At 56.2% G+C, this 18,586-nt stretch overlaps 1 protein-coding gene across 1 annotated transcript in view; it reads right to left on the bottom strand.

Moving 5' to 3' along the window:
- Positions 1-18,586, bottom strand: part of szt2 (SZT2 subunit of KICSTOR complex) — a 207,446-nt gene that overhangs the window by 23,279 nt on the left and 165,581 nt on the right. Inside the window, exon 71 of the mRNA XM_067990021.1 lies at positions 12,278-12,400. Within this exon, the coding sequence (XP_067846122.1) occupies positions 12,278-12,400 (123 nt within the window). The remainder of the gene's footprint in view (positions 1-12,277; positions 12,401-18,586) is intronic.

The raw sequence follows: 18,586 nt of genomic DNA, 5'->3' as shown, positions 1-18,586 counted from the left end.
GCGAGAGAGGAGAGAGAGAGAGCAGAGCGTGGGATCGGTGATAAAAGGAGGAGCGAGAGAGGAGAGAGAGAGAGCGGAGCGTGGGATCGGCGATAAAAGTAGGTGCGAGAGAGGAGAGAGAGAGAGCGGAGCGTGGGATCGGTGATAAAAGGAGGAGCGAGAGAGGAGAGAGAGAGAGCGGAGCGTGGGATCGGTGATAAAAGGAGGAGCGAGAGAGGAGAGAGAGAGAGCGGAGCGTGGGATCGGCGATAAAAGGAGGTGTGAGAGAGGAGAGCGAGAGAGCGGAGCGTGGGATCGGTGATAAAAGGAGGAGCGAGAGAGGAGAGAGAGAGAGCGGAGCGTGGGATCGGTGATAAAAGGAGGAGCGAGAGAGGAGAGAGAGAGAGCGGAGCGTGGGATCGGTGATAAAAGGAGGAGCGAGAGGAGAGAGAGAGCGGAGCGTGGGATCGGTGATAAAAGGAGGAGTGAGAGAGGAGAGAGAGAGAGCAGAGCGTGGGAACGGCAATAAAAGGAGGAACGAGAGAGGAGAGAGAGAGAGAGCGGAGCGTGGGATCGGTGATAAAAGGAGGAACGAGAGAGGAGAGAGAGAGAGCAGAGCGTGGGAACGGCAATAAAAGGAGGAACGAGAGAGGAGAGAGAGAGAGAGCGGAGCGTGGGATCGGTGATTAAAGGAGGAGCGAGAGAGGAGACAGAGAGAGAGCGGAGCGTGGGATCGGTGATAAGAGGAGCGAGAGAGAGAGAGCGGAGCGTGGGATCAGAGATAAAAGGAGGAGCGAGAGAGGAGAGAGAGAGAGCGGAGCGTGGGATCGGCGATAAAAGGAGGAGCGAGAGAGGAGAGAGAGAGAGCGGAGTGTGGGATCGGTGATAAGAGGAGCGAGAGAGGAGAGAGAGAGAGCGGAGCGTGGGATCGGTGATAAAAGGAGGAGCGAGAGAGGAGAGCGAGAGGTCGGCGATAAAAGGAGGAGCGAGAGAGGAGACCGAGAGAGAGCGGAGCGTGGGATCGGTGATAAAAGGAGGAGCGAGAGAGGAGAGAGAGAGAGCGGAGCGTGGGATCGGTGATAAAAGGAGGAGCGAGAGAGGAGAGAGAGAGAGCGGAGCGTGGGATCGGAGATAAAAGGAGGAGCGAGAGAGGAGAGAGAGAGAGCGGAGCGTGGGATCGGTGATAAAAGGAGGAGTGAGAAAGGAGAGAGAGAGAGCGGAGCGTGGGATCAGCGATAAAAGGAGGTGTGAGAGAGGAGAGAGAGAGAGCGGAGCGTGGGATCGGTGATAAAAGGAGGAGCGAGAGAGGAGAGAGAGAGAGCGGAGCGTGGGATCGGTGAGAAAAGGGGGAGCGAGAGAGGAGAGCGAGAGAGCGGAGCGTGGGATCGGCGATAAAAGGAGGTGTGAGAGAGGAGAGAGAGAGAGCGGAGCGTGGGATCGGTGATAAAAGGAGGAGCGAGAGAGGAGAGAGAGAGAGAGCGGAGCGTGGGATCGGTGATAAAAGGAGGAGCGAGAGGAGGGAGAGAGAGAGAGCGGAGCGTGGGATCGGCAATAAAAGGAGGAGCGAGAGAGGGAGAGAGCGGAGCGTGGGATCGGAGATAAAAGGAGGAGCGAGAGAGGAGAGAGAGAGAGAGCGGAGCGTGGGATCGGAGATAAAAGGAGGAGCGAGAGAGGAGAGAGAGAGAGAGCGGAGCGTGGGATCGGCAATAAAAGGAGGAGCGAGAGAGGGAGAGAGCGGAGCGTGGGATCGGAGATAAAAGGAGGAGCGAGAGAGGAGAGAGAGAGAGAGCGGAGCGTGGGATCGGAGATAAAAGGAGGAGCGAGAGAGGAGAGAGAGAGAGAGCGGAGCGTGGGATCGTCGATAAAAGGAGGAGCGAGAGAGGGAGAGAGCGGAGCGTGGGATCGGCAATAAAAGGAGGAGCGAGAGGAGAGAGAGAGAGAGCGGAGCGTGGGATCGGTGATAAAAGGAGGAGCGAGAGAGGAGACCGAGAGAGCGGAGCGTGGGATCGGTGATAAAAGGAGGAGCGAGAGGAGAGAGAGAGAGAGCGGAGCGTGGGATCGGCGATAAAAGGAGGAGCGAGTGAGGAGAGAGAGAGAGAGCGGAGCGTGGGATCGGTGATAAAAGGAGGAGCGAGAGGAGAGAGAGAGAGCGGAGCGTGGGATCGGCGATAAAAGGAGGAGCGAGAGAGGAGAGAGAGAGAGCGGAGCGTGGGATCGGTGATAAAAGGAGGAGCGAGAGAGGAGAGAGAGAGAGCGGAGCGTGGGATCGGCGATAAAAGGAGGAGCGAGAGGAGAGAGAGAGAGAGCGGAGCGTGGGATCGGTGATAAAAGGAGGAGCGAGAGGAGAGAGAGAGAGAGCGGAGCGTGGGATCGGTGATAAAAGGAGGAGCGAGAGGAGAGAGAGAGAGAGAGCGGAGCGTGGGATCGGTGATAAAAGGAGGAGCGAGAGAGGAGAGAGAGAGAGAGCGGAGCGTGGGATCGGCGATAAAAGGAGGAGCGAGAGAGGAGAGAGAGAGAGCGGAGCGTGGGATCGGCGATAAAAGGAGGAGCGAGAGAGGAGAGAGAGCGGAGCGTGGGATCGGTGATAAAAGGAGGATCGAGAGGAGAGAGAGAGAGCGGAGCGTGGGATCGGCGATAAAAGGAGGTGTGAGAGAGGAGAGAGAGAGAGCGGAGCGTGGGATCGGTGATAAAAGGAGGAGCGAGAGAGGAGAGAGAGAGAGCGGAGCGTGGGATCGGTGATAAAAGGAGGAGCGAGAGAGGAGAGAGAGAGAGCGGAGCGTGGGATCGGTGATAAAAGGAGGAGCGAGAGAGGAGAGAGAGAGAGCGGAGCGTGGGATCGGTGATAAAAGGAGGAGCGAGAGGAGAGAGAGAGAGCGGAGCGTGGGATCGGTGATAAAAGGAGGAGCGAGAGAGGAGAGAGAGAGAGCGGAGCGAGGGATCGGCGATAAAAGGAGGTGTGAGAGAGGAGAGAGAGCGAGCGGAGCGTGGGATCGGTGATAAAAGGAGGAGCGAGAGAGGAGAGAGAGAGAGCGGAGCGAGGGATCGGCGATAAAAGGAGGAGCGAGAGAGGAGAGAGAGAGAGAGCGGAGCGTGGGATCGGCGATAAAAGGAGGAGCGAGAGAGGAGAGAGAGAGAGCGGAGCGTGGGATCGGTGATAAAAGGAGGAGCGAGAGAGGAGAGAGAGAGAGCGGAGCGTGGGATCGGTGATAAAAGGAGGAGCGAGAGAGGAGAGAGAGAGAGCGGAGCGTGGGATCGGCGATAAAAGGAGGTGTGAGAGAGGAGAGAGAGCGCGGAGCGTGGGATCGGCGATAAAAGGAGGAGCGAGAGAGGAGAGAGAGAGAGCGGAGCGTGGGATCGGTGATAAAAGGAGGAGCGAGAGAGGAGAGAGAGAGAGCGGAGCGTGGGATCGGTGATAAAAGGAGGAGCGAGAGAGGAGAGAGAGAGAGCGGAGCGTGGGATCGGCGATAAAAGGAGGTGTGAGAGAGGAGAGAGAGCGCGGAGCGTGGGATCGGCGATAAAAGGAGGAGCGAGAGAGAGCGGAGCGTGGGATCGGCGATAAAAGGAGTTGTGAGAGAGGAGAGAGAGCGCGGAGCGTGGGATCGGCGATAAAAGGAGGAGTGAGAGAGGAGAGAGAGAGAGCGGAGCGTGGGCTCGGCGATAAAAGGAGGAGCGAGAGAGGAGAGAGAGAGAGAGCGGAGCGTGGGATCGGTGATAAAAGGAGGAGCGAGAGAGGAGAGCGAGAGAGCGGAGCGTGGGATCGGTGATAAAAGGAGGTGTGAGAGAGGAGAGAGAGAGCGGAGCGTGGGCTCGGTGATAAAAGGAGGAGCGAGAGAGGAGAGAGAGAGAGCGGAGCGTGGGATCGGCGATAAAAGGAGGTGTGAGAGAGGAGAGAGAGAGAGCGGAGCGTGGGATCGGTGATAAAAGGAGGAGCGAGAGGAGAGAGAGAGAGCGGAGCGTGGGATCGGCGATAAAAGGAGGAGCGAGAGAGGAGAGAGAGAGAGCGGAGCGTGGGATCGGTGATAAAAGGAGGAGCGAGAAAGGAGAGAGAGAGAGAGCGGAGCGTGGGATCGGTGATTAAAGGAGGAGCGAGAGAGGAGAGAGAGAGAGCGGAGTGTGGGATCGGTGATAAAAGGAGGAGCGAGAAAGAAGAGAGAGAGAGAGCGGAGTGTGGGATCGGCGATAAAAGGAGGTGTGAGAGAGGAGAGAGAGAGAGCGGAGCGTGGGATCGGCGATAAAAGGAGGAGCGAGAGAGGAGAGCGAGAGAGCGGAGCGTGGGATCGGTGATAAAAGGAGGAGCGAGAAAGAAGAGAGAGAGAAAGCGGAGCGTGGGATCGACGATAAAAGGAGGTGTGAGAGAGGAGAGAGAGAGAGCGGAGCGTGGGATCGGCGATAAAAGGAGGAGCGAGAGAGGAGAGCGAGAGAGCGGAGCGTGGGATCGGTGATAAAAGGAGGAGCGAGAAAGGAGAGAGAGAGCGGAGCGTGGGATCGGTGATAAAAGGAGGAGCGAGAAAGAGGAGAGAGAGAGCGGAGCGTGGGATCGGTGATAAAAGGAGGAGCGAGAGAGGAGAGAGAGCGAGAGAGCGGAGCGTGGGATCGGTGATAAAAGGAGGAGCGAGAGAGGAGAGAGAGAGAGCGGAGCGTGGGATCGGTGATAAAAGGAGGAGCGAGAGAGGAGAGCGAGAGAGCGGAGCGTGGGATCGGTGATAAAAGGAGGAGCGAGAAAGGAGAGAGAGAGAGAGCGGAGCATGGGATCGGTGATAAAAGGAGGAGCGAGAGAGGAGAGAGAGAGAGCGGAGCGTGGGATCGGTGATAAAAGGAGGAGCGAGAGGAGAGAGAGAGAGCGGAGCGTGGGATCGGCGATAAAAGGAGGAGCGAGAGAGGAGACCGAGAGAGCGGAGCGTGGGATCGGTGATAAAAGGAGGAGCGAGAGGAGAGAGAGAGAGAGCGGAGCGTGGGATCGGCGATAAAAGGAGGTGTGAGAGAGGAGAGAGAGAGAGCGGAGCGTGGGATCGGTGATAAAAGGAGGAGCGAGAGAGGAGAGAGAGAGAGAGCGGAGTGTGGGATCGGCGATAAAAGGAGGTGTGAGAGAGGAGAGAGAGAGAGCGGAGCGTGGGATCGGTGATAAAAGGAGGAGCGAGAGAGGAGAGAGAGAGAGCGGAGCGTGGGATCGGTGATAAAAGGAGGAGCGAGAAAGAAGAGAGAGAGAGAGCGGAGCGTGGGATCGGCGATAAAAGGAGGTGTGAGAGAGGAGAGAGAGAGAGCGGAGCGTGGGATCGGTGATAAAAGGAGGAGCGAGAGAGGAGAGAGAGAGAGCGGAGCGTGGGATCGGCGATAAAAGGAGGTGTGAGAGAGGAGAGAGAGAGAGCGGAGCGTGGGATCGGTGATAAAAGGAGGAGCGAGAGAGGAGAGAGAGAGAGCGGAGCGTGGGATCGGTGATAAAAGGAGGAGCGAGAAAGAAGAGAGAGAGAGAGCGGAGCGTGGGATCGGCGATAAAAGGAGGTGTGAGAGAGGAGAGAGAGAGAGCGGAGCGTGGGATCGGCGATAAAAGGAGGAGCGAGAGAGGAGAGCGAGAGAGCGGAGCGTGGGATCGGTGATAAAAGGAGGAGCGAGAAAGGAGAGAGAGAGAGAGCGGAGCGTGGGATCGGTGATAAAAGGAGGAGCGAGAGAGGAGAGAGAGAGAGCGGAGCGTGGGATCGGTGATAAAAGGAGGAGCGAGAAAGGAGAGAGAGAGAGAGCGGAGCATGGGATCGGTGATAAAAGGAGGAGCGAGAGAGGAGAGAGAGAGAGCGGAGCGTGGGATCGGTGATAAAAGGAGGAGCGAGAGGAGAGAGAGAGAGCGGAGCGTGGGATCGGCGATAAAAGGAGGAGCGAGAGAGGAGACCGAGAGAGCGGAGCGTGGGATCGGCGATAAAAGGAGGAGCGAGAGGAGAGAGAGAGAGAGCGGAGCGTGGGATCGGCGATAAAAGGAGGAGCGAGAGAGGAGAGAGAGAGAGCGGAGCGTGGGATCGGCGATAAAAGGAGGTGTGAGAGAGGAGAGAGAGAGAGCGGAGCGTGGGATCGGTGATAAAAGGAGGAGCGAGAGAGGAGAGAGAGAGAGCGGAGCGTGGGATCGGCGATAAAAGGAGGTGTGAGAGAGGAGAGAGAGAGAGCGGAGCGTGGGATCGGCGATAAAAGGAGGAGCGAGGGAGGAGAGAGAGAGAGAGCGGAGTGTGGGATCGGTGATAAAAGGAGGAGCGAGAGAGGAGAGAGAGAGAGCGGAGCGTGGGATCGGTGATAAAAGGAGGAGCGAGAGGAGAGAGAGAGCGGAGCGTGGGATCGGCGATAAAAGGAGGAGCGAGAGGAGAGAGAGAGAGAGAGTGGAGCGTGGGAACGGTGATAAAAGGAGGAGCGAGAGAGGAGAGAGAGAGAGCGGAGCGTGGGATCGGCGATAAAAGGAGGAGCGAGAGAGGAGAGAGAGAGAGCGGAGCGTGGGATCGGCGATAAAAGGAGGAGCGAGAGAGGAGAGAGAGAGAGCGGAGCGTGGGATCGGTGATAAAAGTCGGAGCGAGAGAGGAGACCGAGAGAGCGGAGCGTGGGATCGGTGATAAAAGGAGGAGCGAGAGAGGAGAGAGAGAGAGAGCGGAGCGTGGGATCGGTGATAAAAGGAGGAGCGAGAGAGGAGAGAGAGAGAGCGGAGCGTGGGATCGGCAATAAAAGGAGGTGTGAGAGAGGAGAGAGAGAGAGCGGAGCGTGGTATCGGCGATAAAAGGAGGAGCGAGAGAGGAGAGAGAGAGAGCGGAGCGTGGGATCGGCGATAAAAGGAGGAGCGAGAGAGGAGAGAGAGAGAGCGGAGCGTGGGATCGGCGATAAAAGGAGGAGCGAGAGAGAGGAGAGAGAGAGAGTGGAGCGTGGGATCGGCGATAAAAGGAGGAGCGAGAGAGGAGAGAGAGAGAGCGGAGCGTGGGATCGGCGATAAAAGGAGGAGCGAGAGAGGAGAGAGAGAGAGCGGAGCGTGGGATCGGCGATAAAAGGAGGAGCGAGAGAGGAGAGAGAGCGAGCGGAGCGTGGGATCGGTGATAAAAGGAGGAGCGAGAGAGGAGAGAGAGAGAGAGAGCGGAGCGTGGGATCGGTGATAAAAGGAGGAGCGAGAGAGGAGAGAGAGAGAGCGGAGCGTGGGATCGGCGATAAAAGGAGGAGCGAGAGAGGAGAGAGAGAGAGCGGAGCGTGGGATCGGCGATAAAAGGAGGAGCGAGAGAGGAGAGAGAGAGAGCGGAGCGTGGGATCGGTGATAAAAGGAGCGAGAGAGGAGAGAGAGAGAGCGGATCGTGGGATCGGCGATAAAAGGAGGAGCGAGAGAGGAGAGAGAGAGAGCGGAGCGTGGGATCGGCGATAAAAGGAGGAGCGAGAGAGGAGAGCGAGAGAGCGGAGCGTGGGATCGGCGATAAAAGGAGGAGCGAGAGAGGAGAGCGTGAGAGCGGAGCGTGGGATCGGCGATAAAAGGAGGAGCGAGAGAAGAGACCGAGCGAGAGAGAGGAGAGAGAGAGAGCGGAGCGTGGGATCGGCGATAAAAGGAGGAGCGAGAGAGGAGAGAGAGAGAGCGGAGCGTGGGATCGGTGATAAAAGGAGGAGCGAGAGAGGAGAGCGAGAGAGCGGAGCGTGGGATCGGCGATAAAAGGAGGAGCGAGAGAGGAGAGAGAGAGAGAGAGAGCGGAGCGTGGGATCGGTGATAAAAGGAGGAGCGAGAGAGGAGAGAGAGAGAGTGGAGCGTGGGATCGGCGATAAAAGGAGGAGCGAGAGAGGAGAGAGAGAGAGCGGAGCGTGGGATCGGCGATTAAAAGGAGGAGCGAGAGAGGAGAGAGAGAGAGCGGAGCGTGGGATCGGCAATAAGAGGAGCGAGAGAGGAGACCGAGAGAGCGGAGCGTGGGATCGGAGATAAAAGGAGGTGTGAGAGAGGAGAGAGAGAGAGCGGAGCGTGGGATCGGCGATAAAAGGAGGAGCGAGAGAGGAGAGAGAGAGAGCGGAGCGTGGGATCGGTGATAAAAGGAGGTGTGAGAGAGGAGAGCGAGCAGGGAGAGGTGAAAAAACACCTAAACTGATGTCAGCACAAGGGAAGGAGCTGATTGGTGAGTCGCTGGTGAGTGATTTTTTTTACATCTTTCAGTTTATTTTTAAGTTTAGTTAATAATAATAAAATCGAGGCATGGCAGGGCACCTCAGTCCCGTCGAATGCACATCCTGTGCCTTGTGGGAGCTCCAGGACGCTTCCTGTGTCCTGGACAACCACAGGTGCAGGAAATGTCGTCAGCTGGAGAAGCTCGAGCTCCGGATTTCGGAGCTTGAGCCACAGCTGGCGTCACTACAGTGTATCCGCGAGGCTGAGAACTACGTCGATAGCACATTTCTGGAGCTGGTCACCCCGCAGCTTAAGAGAGTGCAGGCAGAGAGGAACTGGGGGACCGCCAGACAGACAAGGACCAGGCAGGAGTCCCCTGGGGGCATCTCGCTCTCTAACCAATATTCAGTTCTGAATACTGGTGAGGGAGAGGGTTCCTCTGAGAAGTGCAGCCAGACCCAATCCACAGCACCATGGCTCAGCTGTACAGGACGGGGGAGGATAAAGGTCAGGAGAGCAATAGTGATAGGGGATTCAATAGTTAGGGGAAGAGACAGGTGTTTCTGCGGCTGCAGACATGATTCTAGGATGATATGATACCTCCCTGATGCCAGGGTCAAGCATGTCACTGAGCGGCTGCAGAACTTTCTGAAGGGGGAGGGTGAACAGCCATAGGTCGTGGCCCATATCAGTACCAACGACATAGGATGAGGTCCTGCAGGAAGAGTTTAGGGAGTTAGGAAAGAGATTAATAAGCGGGACCTCAAAGGTAGTTATCTCCGGATTATTCCCGGTGCCACATGCTAGTGAGTATAGAAATAGGAGGATAGGGCAGATGAATGCGTGGCTGGAGAGTTGGTGCAGGAGGGACGGCTTTAGATTCCTGGGGCATTGGCACCAATTCTGGGGGAAGTCGGACATGTACATGCCGGACGGGTTGCACTTCAACAGAGCTGGGACCAATGTCCTTGCGCGAGGTTCACTAGTTCTGTAGGGGAAGGTTTAAACTAATTTGGCAGGGGGTTGGGCACCAGGATCATGCATTGGAAAGGAGAAACAAGGTGCACATTGGATTGGGAGAGATAGATATCACTAGAGTAAGGAACAGTACGGTATTAGATGGGATCAGACTAAGAGAGAATACAAGAAGGTCTAAGATAGGTTTACAGTGCATGTGTGTAAACGCACGAAGCATAGTAAACAAGGTTGGTGAGCTGCAGGCGCAATTAGCCATATGGGAATATGATGTTGTGGCAATAACGGAGACCTGGCTCAAAAAAGGGCAGGATTGGGTACTAAATATTCCTAGATATAAAGTGTTCAGGAAAGATAGAGAAGGAAAGAAAGGAGGAGGGTTGACAGTATTGATTAAGGAGAATATTGCAGTGCTGGAGAGAGAGGATGTCCTGGAGGGGTCAAGGACAGAATCTAATTGGTTAGAGTTAAGAAACAATAGAGGTGTCATTACACTACTGGGGGCAGTCTATAGGCCACCAACTAGTGGGAAAGATATAGAGGAGCAAATTTGCAGGGAAATTACAGAGATGTGCAAGAACCACAGAATAGTGATAATGGGGGACTTCAACTGTCCTAACATAGACTGGGCTAGTAATAGTGCAAGGGGCAAAGAGGGGAAGGAATTTTTAAAGTGTGTTCAGGAGAACTTACTTGACCAGTACATTTCTGGCCCAATGAGGAAGGAGGCATTGCTGGATCTGGTTCTGGGAAATGAGGTGGGTCATATGCAGCAAGTGTCAGTGGGGGAACATTTAGAGAATAGCGATCATAGAATCATAAAGTTTAGAATAGCTATGGAAAAGGACAAGGACCACTCTAAAGTAAAAATACTCAATTGGAGGAGGGCCAATTTCAATGGGATGAGAACAGATCTGGCCAGGGTAAATTGGAATCAAAGACTGGCAGGTAAAACTGTAAATGAACAATGGGCAGCCTTTAAAGAGGAGACGGTTCGGGTATAGTCTAGATACATTCCCACGAGGAAGAAAGGTAGGGCAACTAAGACCAGAGCTCCCTGGATGACAAAAGAGGTAGAGAGTAAGATGAATCAGAAAAAAGGGGTGTACGACAGATGTCAGGTTGATAATACAAGCAAGAACCAGGCTGAATATAGAAAGTTCAGAGGGGAGGTGAAAAAGGAAAAAAAGAGAGGCAAAGAGAGAGTATGAGAATAGTCTGGCAGCTAACATAAAAGGGAATCCAACTGTTTACAGTAAACGGGTAAGAGGAGGGGTGACTCTGATTAGGGACCAAAAAGGAGATCTACGCATGGAGGCAGAGGGCGTGGCTGAGGTACTAAATGATCACTTTGCATCTGTCTTTACCAAGGAAGAAGATGCTGCCAAAATCACAGAAAGTGAAGAGGTAGTTGAGATACTGGATGGGCTAAAAATTGATAAAGAGGAGGTATTAGAAAGGGTGGCTGTACTTAAAGTAGATAAGTCACCCGGTCTGGATGGGATGCATCCTAGGTTGCTCAGGGAAGCAAGGGTGGAAATTGCGGAGATACTAGCCATAATCTTCCAATCATCCTTAGATATGGGGATGGTGCCAGAGGACTGGAGAATTGGAAATGTTATACCCTTGTTCAAAAAAGGTGTAAGGATAAACCCAGCAACTACAGGCCAGTCAGTTTGACCTCGGTGGTGGGGAAGCTTTTAGAAACGATAATCCGGAACAAAATTAACAGTCACTTTGATAAGTGTGGATTAAGGAATGCCAGCACGGATTTGTTAAAGGCAAATTATGTTTAACCAACCTGATTGAGTTTTTTGATGAGGTAACAGAGAGGGTCGATGAGGGCAATGCAGTTGACGTGGTGTATATGGACTTCCACAAGGCATTTGATAAAATGCCGCATAGGAGGCTTGTCATCAAAGTTGAAGCCCATAGAATGAAGGGGGCAGTGGCAGCATGTATGCAAAATTGGTTAAGTAATAGGAAACAGAGAGTAGTGGTGAATGGTTGTCCTTCAGACTAGAGGGAGGTACTAGGATCATTTCTTTTTTTGATATTTAATAATGAGTTGGACTTGGGAGTACAGGGCACAATTTCAAAATTTGCGGATGACACAAAACTTGGAAGGGTAGTGAACAATGAGGAGGATAGTGATAGACTTCAAGTGGACATAGACAGGCTGGGGGAATGGGCAGACACGTGACAGATGAAATTCAACGCAGAAAAGTGTGAAGTGATACATTTCAGTACGAAGAACGAGAAGAGGCAATATAAACTAAAGAGTACAATTCTAAAAGGGGCGCAGGAACAGAGAGATCTGGGGATATATGTGCACAAATCGTTGAAGGTGGCAGGGCAGGATGAGAAAGCGGTTAAGAAAGCATACGGGATACTTAGCTTTATAAAAAGAGGTATAGAGTACAAAAGCAAGGAGGTTATGATGAACCTTTATAAAACACTGGTTTGGCCACAACTGGAGTGTTGTGTCCTGTTCTGGACACCACACTTTAGGAAGGATGTGAAGGCATTAGAGAGGCTGCAGAAGAGATTTAGTAGAATGATTCCAGGGATGAGGGACTTCAGTTACGTGGATATACTGGAGAAGCTGGGGTTGTTCTCCTTAGTGCAGAGAAGGTTGAGAGGAAATTTGATAGAGGTATTCAAAATCATGAAGGGTCTGGACAGAGTAGATAGAGAGAAATTGTTCCCATTGGCAGAGGGGTCAAGAACCAGTGGACATAGATTTAAGGTGATTGGCAAAAGAATCAAAGGCGACATGAGGAAAAACTTTTTTACACAGCGAGTGGATGCGATCTGGAATGCGCTGCCTGAGGGGGTGGTGGAGGCAGATTCAATCGTGGCTTTCAAAAGGGAATCGGATAAGTACTTGAAAGGAGAAAATCTGCAGGGCTACGGGAAAGGGCGGGGGAGTGGGACTAGCTAGATTGCTCTTGCAGAGAGCTGACACGGACTCAACGGGCCAAATGGCCTCCTTCCGTGCTGTAACAATTCTATGATAGGCACAGCTTTTGTAAATGTTTCTCACTACAGCAGCATTGATAGATGTATAGATTGCTCCACTCTTCACAGTGAAAGAGGAAACAATGAACCTAGAAGTACAAATAATCGAGGGGGACAAATAGAAACTATCTGCTGCCAATATTTGAAACTCCCAGTATTGCCAAAATAAGGCTACCTAAATGAATCGAAGGAAATGAGGGATATTCCTACCGTAGCATGTTGCGTTCTGTTTCCGGTTGTTCTTCAAAAGGACCAGCACTATGACACACCAACAAGGACACGTCAAACTCATCATGGTGTCTGATTCCTTCAGAATCTTTATATGATCCAGATCTAGACATAAACAAAAGGAAAGAATTCCTGTCAAAGTCTTTACATAAACACCAAAAATTATACATATTAATATACTATTTTTCCAAACTAATAGTGATATCCCAGATTGTAATTACCAATAAAAGCTGACAATTCGATATCTATTAGCATGCATAACTCACTCTCCTTTGAAATGCCTACTGAAATGCATGTGTGGTGCATTATGAGCAGAGAACAAATACAATTGATCTCTGCCCATACTTTGTCAGTTACGCGCTGACTACATCCAAAATCCACCCGTCTAAGTTTAAAAAAAACAGCATTTCTAATGTTGAACAGCTTGCTAGAGAAGGCACATTTGGAACACTGTGTCCAATTTTAGACAATGAACTATCAAAAGGACATTGATGCTATAGAGTGGGTTCAGAGAAAAGCAACAAGGATGATTCTTGGATGTAGGGTATTAAGTTATCAGGAGTGATTTGCACAGCTGAACTTGCTTTCACTGGAGACAGACTGAAGAGACACATGATCTGGGTCTTTAAATTGCTGAGAGACAGAGTAGTACTTTGTGGATCAGATTCCCAGCAAAACACTTGGGGCCCTATATTAGGAGGGCAGCGGGTTCGCAGCGGGGGTAACGTGCCCAGTGAAATCGGGGTGTTCCGCACGCAGTCGCAGGCTAATTGCAGCCACTTACCTGCGCTTCCGGGTTTCGCGCTGGAAAGTTGCGCAGCGGGTGGACTGCGCATGCGCAGCATAGGCTGTCAGCTGGAGGAGCCCTTTTTAAAGGAGCAGTCCTCCACTGACTGATGCTGCAGAAAATAGGAAAAATTACAGCATGGAGCAGCCCAGGGGGAAGGCTGCTCCCAGGTTTAATGCTGCCTCACTCCAGGTATCATTGGATGGGGAGGACAAAGATCTTCCCCCCGGCAGGCGGGAGGAAGCGGCCTGCCTCTGCCATCAAGGCCTGGCTCGAGGTGGCAGAGGAGGTCACCTGCACCACCAACATATCGCGCACCTGCATACAGTGCGGGAGGCGCTGCAATGACCTAAGTAGGTCAGCCAAAGTGAGTACACTTACTCATTCCCCTACACTCCGTCTGCCACATCTCCTTCTGCACTGCCAACACTACTCTATCACATCACTCCTCACACACACTCAAAGCTCATCCTCATCTTACCTGCACTTACTCACCTCGCCAGTACTCATCCCGCCACTACCACTCAACCCAATCCTCATACAATCTCATGACTCTATCTCATACTCATCCTCTCATGCATCTCTTTCACGGTCAGCCTCACTCAACCTGCCACTACCTGTGCTGCAGCCACAGGGCATGCATCACATATGTGCAGTAGGAAGCGTAAGGCAAACGTGTCGTGAGCATGAAGGGGATGCACAAGGGTGTTTGAGGGTTTGTCATGGTTTTTACTTATATTTAATTTCTGATCAACTCACATCACATATTATATTGTCACCACTACTGCCACGTCTTTGCGAATCTTGTCTGGTTTGTGCAATAATGCCCTTTCCTGAGGATCACTATGAAGGCCCAAAAACTGATGCCACCCATTGTGTCACTGCAGAGTGGGTGTAGGTGTATTTGCAGGGCTCTTTTGTGCAGATGACTGAGAGACGTCGGCGATGTCTCCGGTGGCACCCTGGAAGGATGTGGAGGAGAAGTTGTTGAGGGCAGTGGTGACTTTGACAGCGACAGGTGAGAAGATGGTGCTCGGGCCAGCCGGGAGCAGCACGGCATGAAGGAGGCTGCAGATGTCCACGACTACATGTCAAGTGATTCTGAGCCTCCGTGTGCACTGCTGCTCAGAGAGGTCCAGGAAGCTGAGCCTCGGTCTGTAGACCCTGTGGCGAGGGTAGTGCCTTCTGTGATGCATCTCTCTCTGCGGTTGCCCTCCCTCCTGCTGTGCAGGTGGATGTGTCACAGCACTGTGTTGTGGGGCTCCACGTGTCAGAGGTGGACGGTGAGGCTGGTGATGCTGTTCATCCGAGGAGGAGGTCATGACTGCAGCTACGGCGGCCCCCATCCGGAAGATGTACATTTGAGGGGGTCCGCAAGGTAGGTAAATGTGTCTGGACACCGGGGTAAGTGTGCAAGTTGGTGAATTTTATTGTTAAGAGGAGGGTGGTGGAGGCCAAACTTTGTCCAAAGTGACAGAGTGGCCTCCTGCAATGAGTGAGGGTCTCCCCCCCAACCTGTCAAATGGACCTTTGCCACAGGCTGATGGCTGCAACACGTCCATTTCAACTGGGAGTGTTTCCCCCAGTACAGGAAACAGTCCCAGTTGTTTGGAAAATCCCACCCCTCCTAAAATATCATGTTAATCAGGTCTGTAAATGACCTGAAGTACCTAAATAATTACCTTAAGTGGCATCCTGCCGGCTTTAATTACCGGCGGGAGTCCCATTTGCGGGGGCTACGCGCGCATGTCAGCGCGTCCCCGGGGATCCCGGAAGTGGGCGGGTTTCAGCCGGGCTGCGAACCCGCCCCGGGATTCCCCGATTTTCGCAGCCCCCCCACCACCACCACGAACGCACCCGCTCAGGGGTGCGAAAATCGGGCCCTTGATGTCAGTTGGGTTCTTCATAAAGAAGCTAGATTCAAATTGGCAATGGAATTGGAGGTGTATCGATATGAACTGAGATGATCAAATATTCGTGGTTCATGGTGGTTTCTGTCCTCTTGTTATTAGGAAAGAAGCAAGCCAAAGAATATTCTTGAGTTTTGTTTGATTAACTTAATTGGTGGAGCAGAGTCTATGATGGTGTAGATTGCACAATGTCTGTGAAATGAAAGGGCTCAATTGGCTGAATGGTCTTTTCTCATTCCATGCTTTTTTTTGTTATTGACACACAACTCATTATAATAAGACACGAGGTATGTGGTCTGCTTTATAACAGGAGTGCCAATAGGGTACAGTTTCCAAGGGTGCTAGGTGGATCTGCTCACCCCCCAAAAACGTCCGACTGCTCACCCCCCCCCCCCCCCCCGCAACGTCCGACTGCTCACCGCCACCCCGCAACGTTTGACTGCTCGCCCACCCCCCCCCGCAATGTTCGACTGCTCGCGCACCGCCCCCCCCGCAACGTCCGACTGCTCACCGCCCCCCCCCCCCCGCAACGTCCGACTGCTCACCCCCCCGCAACGTCCGACTGCTCACCCCCCCGCAACGTTCGACTGCTCACCCCCCCCCCGCAACGTTCGACTGCTCACCCCCCCCCGCAACGTTCGACTGCTCACCCCCCCCCGCAACGTTCGACTGCTCACCCCCCCAGCAACGTTCGACTGCTCACCCCCCCCCCGCAACGTTCGACTGCTCACGCCCACCCCCGCAACGTTCGACTGCTCACCCCCCCCCCGCAACGTTCGACTGCTCACCCCCCCCCCCGCAACGTTCGACTGCTCACCCCCACAACGTTCGACTGCTCACCCCCCCCCCCGCAACATTCGGCTGCTCACCGCCCCCCCCCCCCGCAACGTCCGACTGCTCACCGCCCCCCCCCCCCGAACGTCCGACTGCTCACCACCCCCCCCCCGCAACGTCCGACTGCTCACCCCCACCCCCGCAACGTTCGACTGCTCACCCCCACCCCCGCAACGTTCGACTGCTCACCCCCCCCCCCGCAACGTCCGACTGCTCACCCCCCCGCAACGTTCGACTGCTCACCCCCCCCCCCGCAACGTCCGACTGCTCACCCCCCCCCCGCAACGTCCGACTGCTCACCCCCCCCCGCAACGTCCGACTGCTCACCCCCCCGCAACGTTCGACTGCTCACCCCACCCCCCCCCGCAACGTCCGACTGCTCACCCCCCCCCCCCCGCAACGTCCGACTGCTCACCCCCCCCCCGCAACGTTTGACTGCTCGCCCACCCCCCCCCGGCAACGTCCGACTGCTCACCCACCCCCCCCGGCAACGTCCGACTGCTCACCGCCCCCCCCGCAACGTCCGACTGCTCACCGCCCCCCCCCGCAACGTCCGACTGCTCACCCCCCCGCAACGTCTGACTGCTCACCCCCCCCGCAACGTCCGACTGCTCACCCCCACCCCCGCAACGTCCGACTGCTCACCACCCCCCCGCAACGTTCGACTGCTCACCCCCCCCCGCAACGTTCGACTGCTCACCACCCCCCCGCAACGTTCGACTGCTCACCCCCCCGCAACGTTCGACTGCTCACCCCACCCCCCCCGCAACGTTCGACTGCTCACCACCCCCCCCGCAACGTTCGACTACTCACCCCCCCCGCAACGTCCGACTGCTCACCCCCCCCCCCCGCAACGTCCGACTGCTCACCGCCACCCCGCAACGTTTGACTGCTCGCCCACCCCCCCCGGCAACGTCCGACTGCTCACCCACCCCCCCCGGCAACGTCCGACTGCTCACCGCCCCCCCCGCAACGTCCGACTGCTCACCGCCCCCCCCCGCAACGTCCGACTGCTCACCCCCCCGCAACGTCCGACTGCTCACCCCCCCGCAACGTTCGACTGCTCACCCCCACCCCCGCAACGTTCGACTGCTCACCACCCCCCCGCAACGTTCGACTGCTCACCCCCCCCCGCAACGTTCGACTGCTCACCCCACCCCCCCCGCAACGTTCGACTGCTCACCCCCCCAGCAACGTTCGACTGCTCACCCCCCCCCCCCGCAACGTTCGACTGCTCACCCCCCCAGCAACGTTCGACTGCTCACCCCACCCCCCCCGCAACGTTCGACTGCTCACCCCACCCCCCCCGCAACGTTCGACTGCTCACCCCACCCCCCCCGCAACGTTCGACTGCTCACCCCCCCAGCAACGTTCGACTGCTCACCCCCACCCCCGCAACGTTCGACTGCTCACCCCACCCCCCCCGCAACGTTCGACTGCTCACCCCCCCAGCAACGTTCGACTGCTCACCCCACCCCCCCCGCAACGTTCGACTGCTCACCCCACCCCCCCCGCAACGTTCGACTGCTCACCCCCCCAGCAACGTTCGACTGCTCACCCCACCCCCCCCGCAACGTTCGACTGCTCACCCCCCCCCCCCGCAACGTTCGACTGCTCACCCCCACCCCCGCAACGTTCGACTGCTCACCCCCCCCCCCCCGCAACATTCGGCTGCTCACCGCCCCCCCCCCCCCCCCCCCCGCAACGTCCGACTGCTCACCGCCCCCCCCCCCCCCCCCCCCACCGTCCGACTGCTCACCGCCCCCCCCCCCCCCCGTCCGACTGCTCACCCCCCCCCCCGCAACGTCCGACTGCTCACCCCCCCCGCAACGTCCGACTGCTCACCCCCCCCCCCCCGCAACGTCCGACTGCTCACCCCCCCCGCAACGTTCGACTGCTCACCCCACCCCCCCCCGCAACGTTCGACTGCTCACCCCCCCGGCAACGTCCGACTGCTCACCCCCCCCCCCCCGCAACGTTCGACTGCTCACCCCCCCCCCCACCCCCGCAACGTTCGACTGCTCACCCCCCCCCCCGCAACGTTCGACTGCTCACCCCCCCCCCCCGCAACGTTCGACTGCTCACCCCACCCCCCCCGCAACGTTCGACTGCTCACCCCCCCCCCGCAACGTTCGACTGCTCACCCCCCCCCCGCAACGTTCGACTGCTCACCCCCCCCGCAACGTCCGACTGCTCACCCCCCCCCCCCAACGTCCGACTGCTCACCCCCCCCCCGCAACGTTCGACTGCTCACCCCCCCCCACCCCCGCAACGTTCGACTGCTCACCCCACCCCCCCCCGCAACGTTCGACTGCTCACCCCACCCCCCCCCGCAACGTTCGACTGCTCACCCCCCCCCCCCGCAACGTTCGACTGCTCACCCCCCCCGCAACGTTCGACTGCTCACCCCCCCCGCAACGTTCGACTGCTCACCCCCCCCCCACCCCCGCAACATTCGACTGCTCACCCCCCCCCCGCAACGTTCGACTGCTCACCGCCCCCCCCCGCAACGTTCGACTGCTCCCCCCCCCCCCCCGCAACGTTCGATTGCTCACGTCCCCCCCACTGTATCCAACTTCTCACCCTCCCACAATGTCCGGCTGCTCGCGCCCCCCACGGGGTCCCCGGCTGCTCGCGCCCCCCACGGGGTCCCCGGCTGCTCGCGCCCCCACGGGGTCCCCGGCTGCTCGCGCCCCCACGGGGTCCCCGGCTGCTCGCGCCCCCACGGGGTCCCCGGCTGCTCGCGCCCCCACGGTCCCC

Source organism: Heptranchias perlo, chromosome 9, assembly GCF_035084215.1.
Source record: "Heptranchias perlo isolate sHepPer1 chromosome 9, sHepPer1.hap1, whole genome shotgun sequence".
Lineage (NCBI taxonomy): Eukaryota > Metazoa > Chordata > Chondrichthyes > Hexanchiformes > Hexanchidae > Heptranchias > Heptranchias perlo.
Note: the sequence above shows the minus strand (reverse complement) of the source record. Positions and strands in the feature narration are given on the sequence as shown.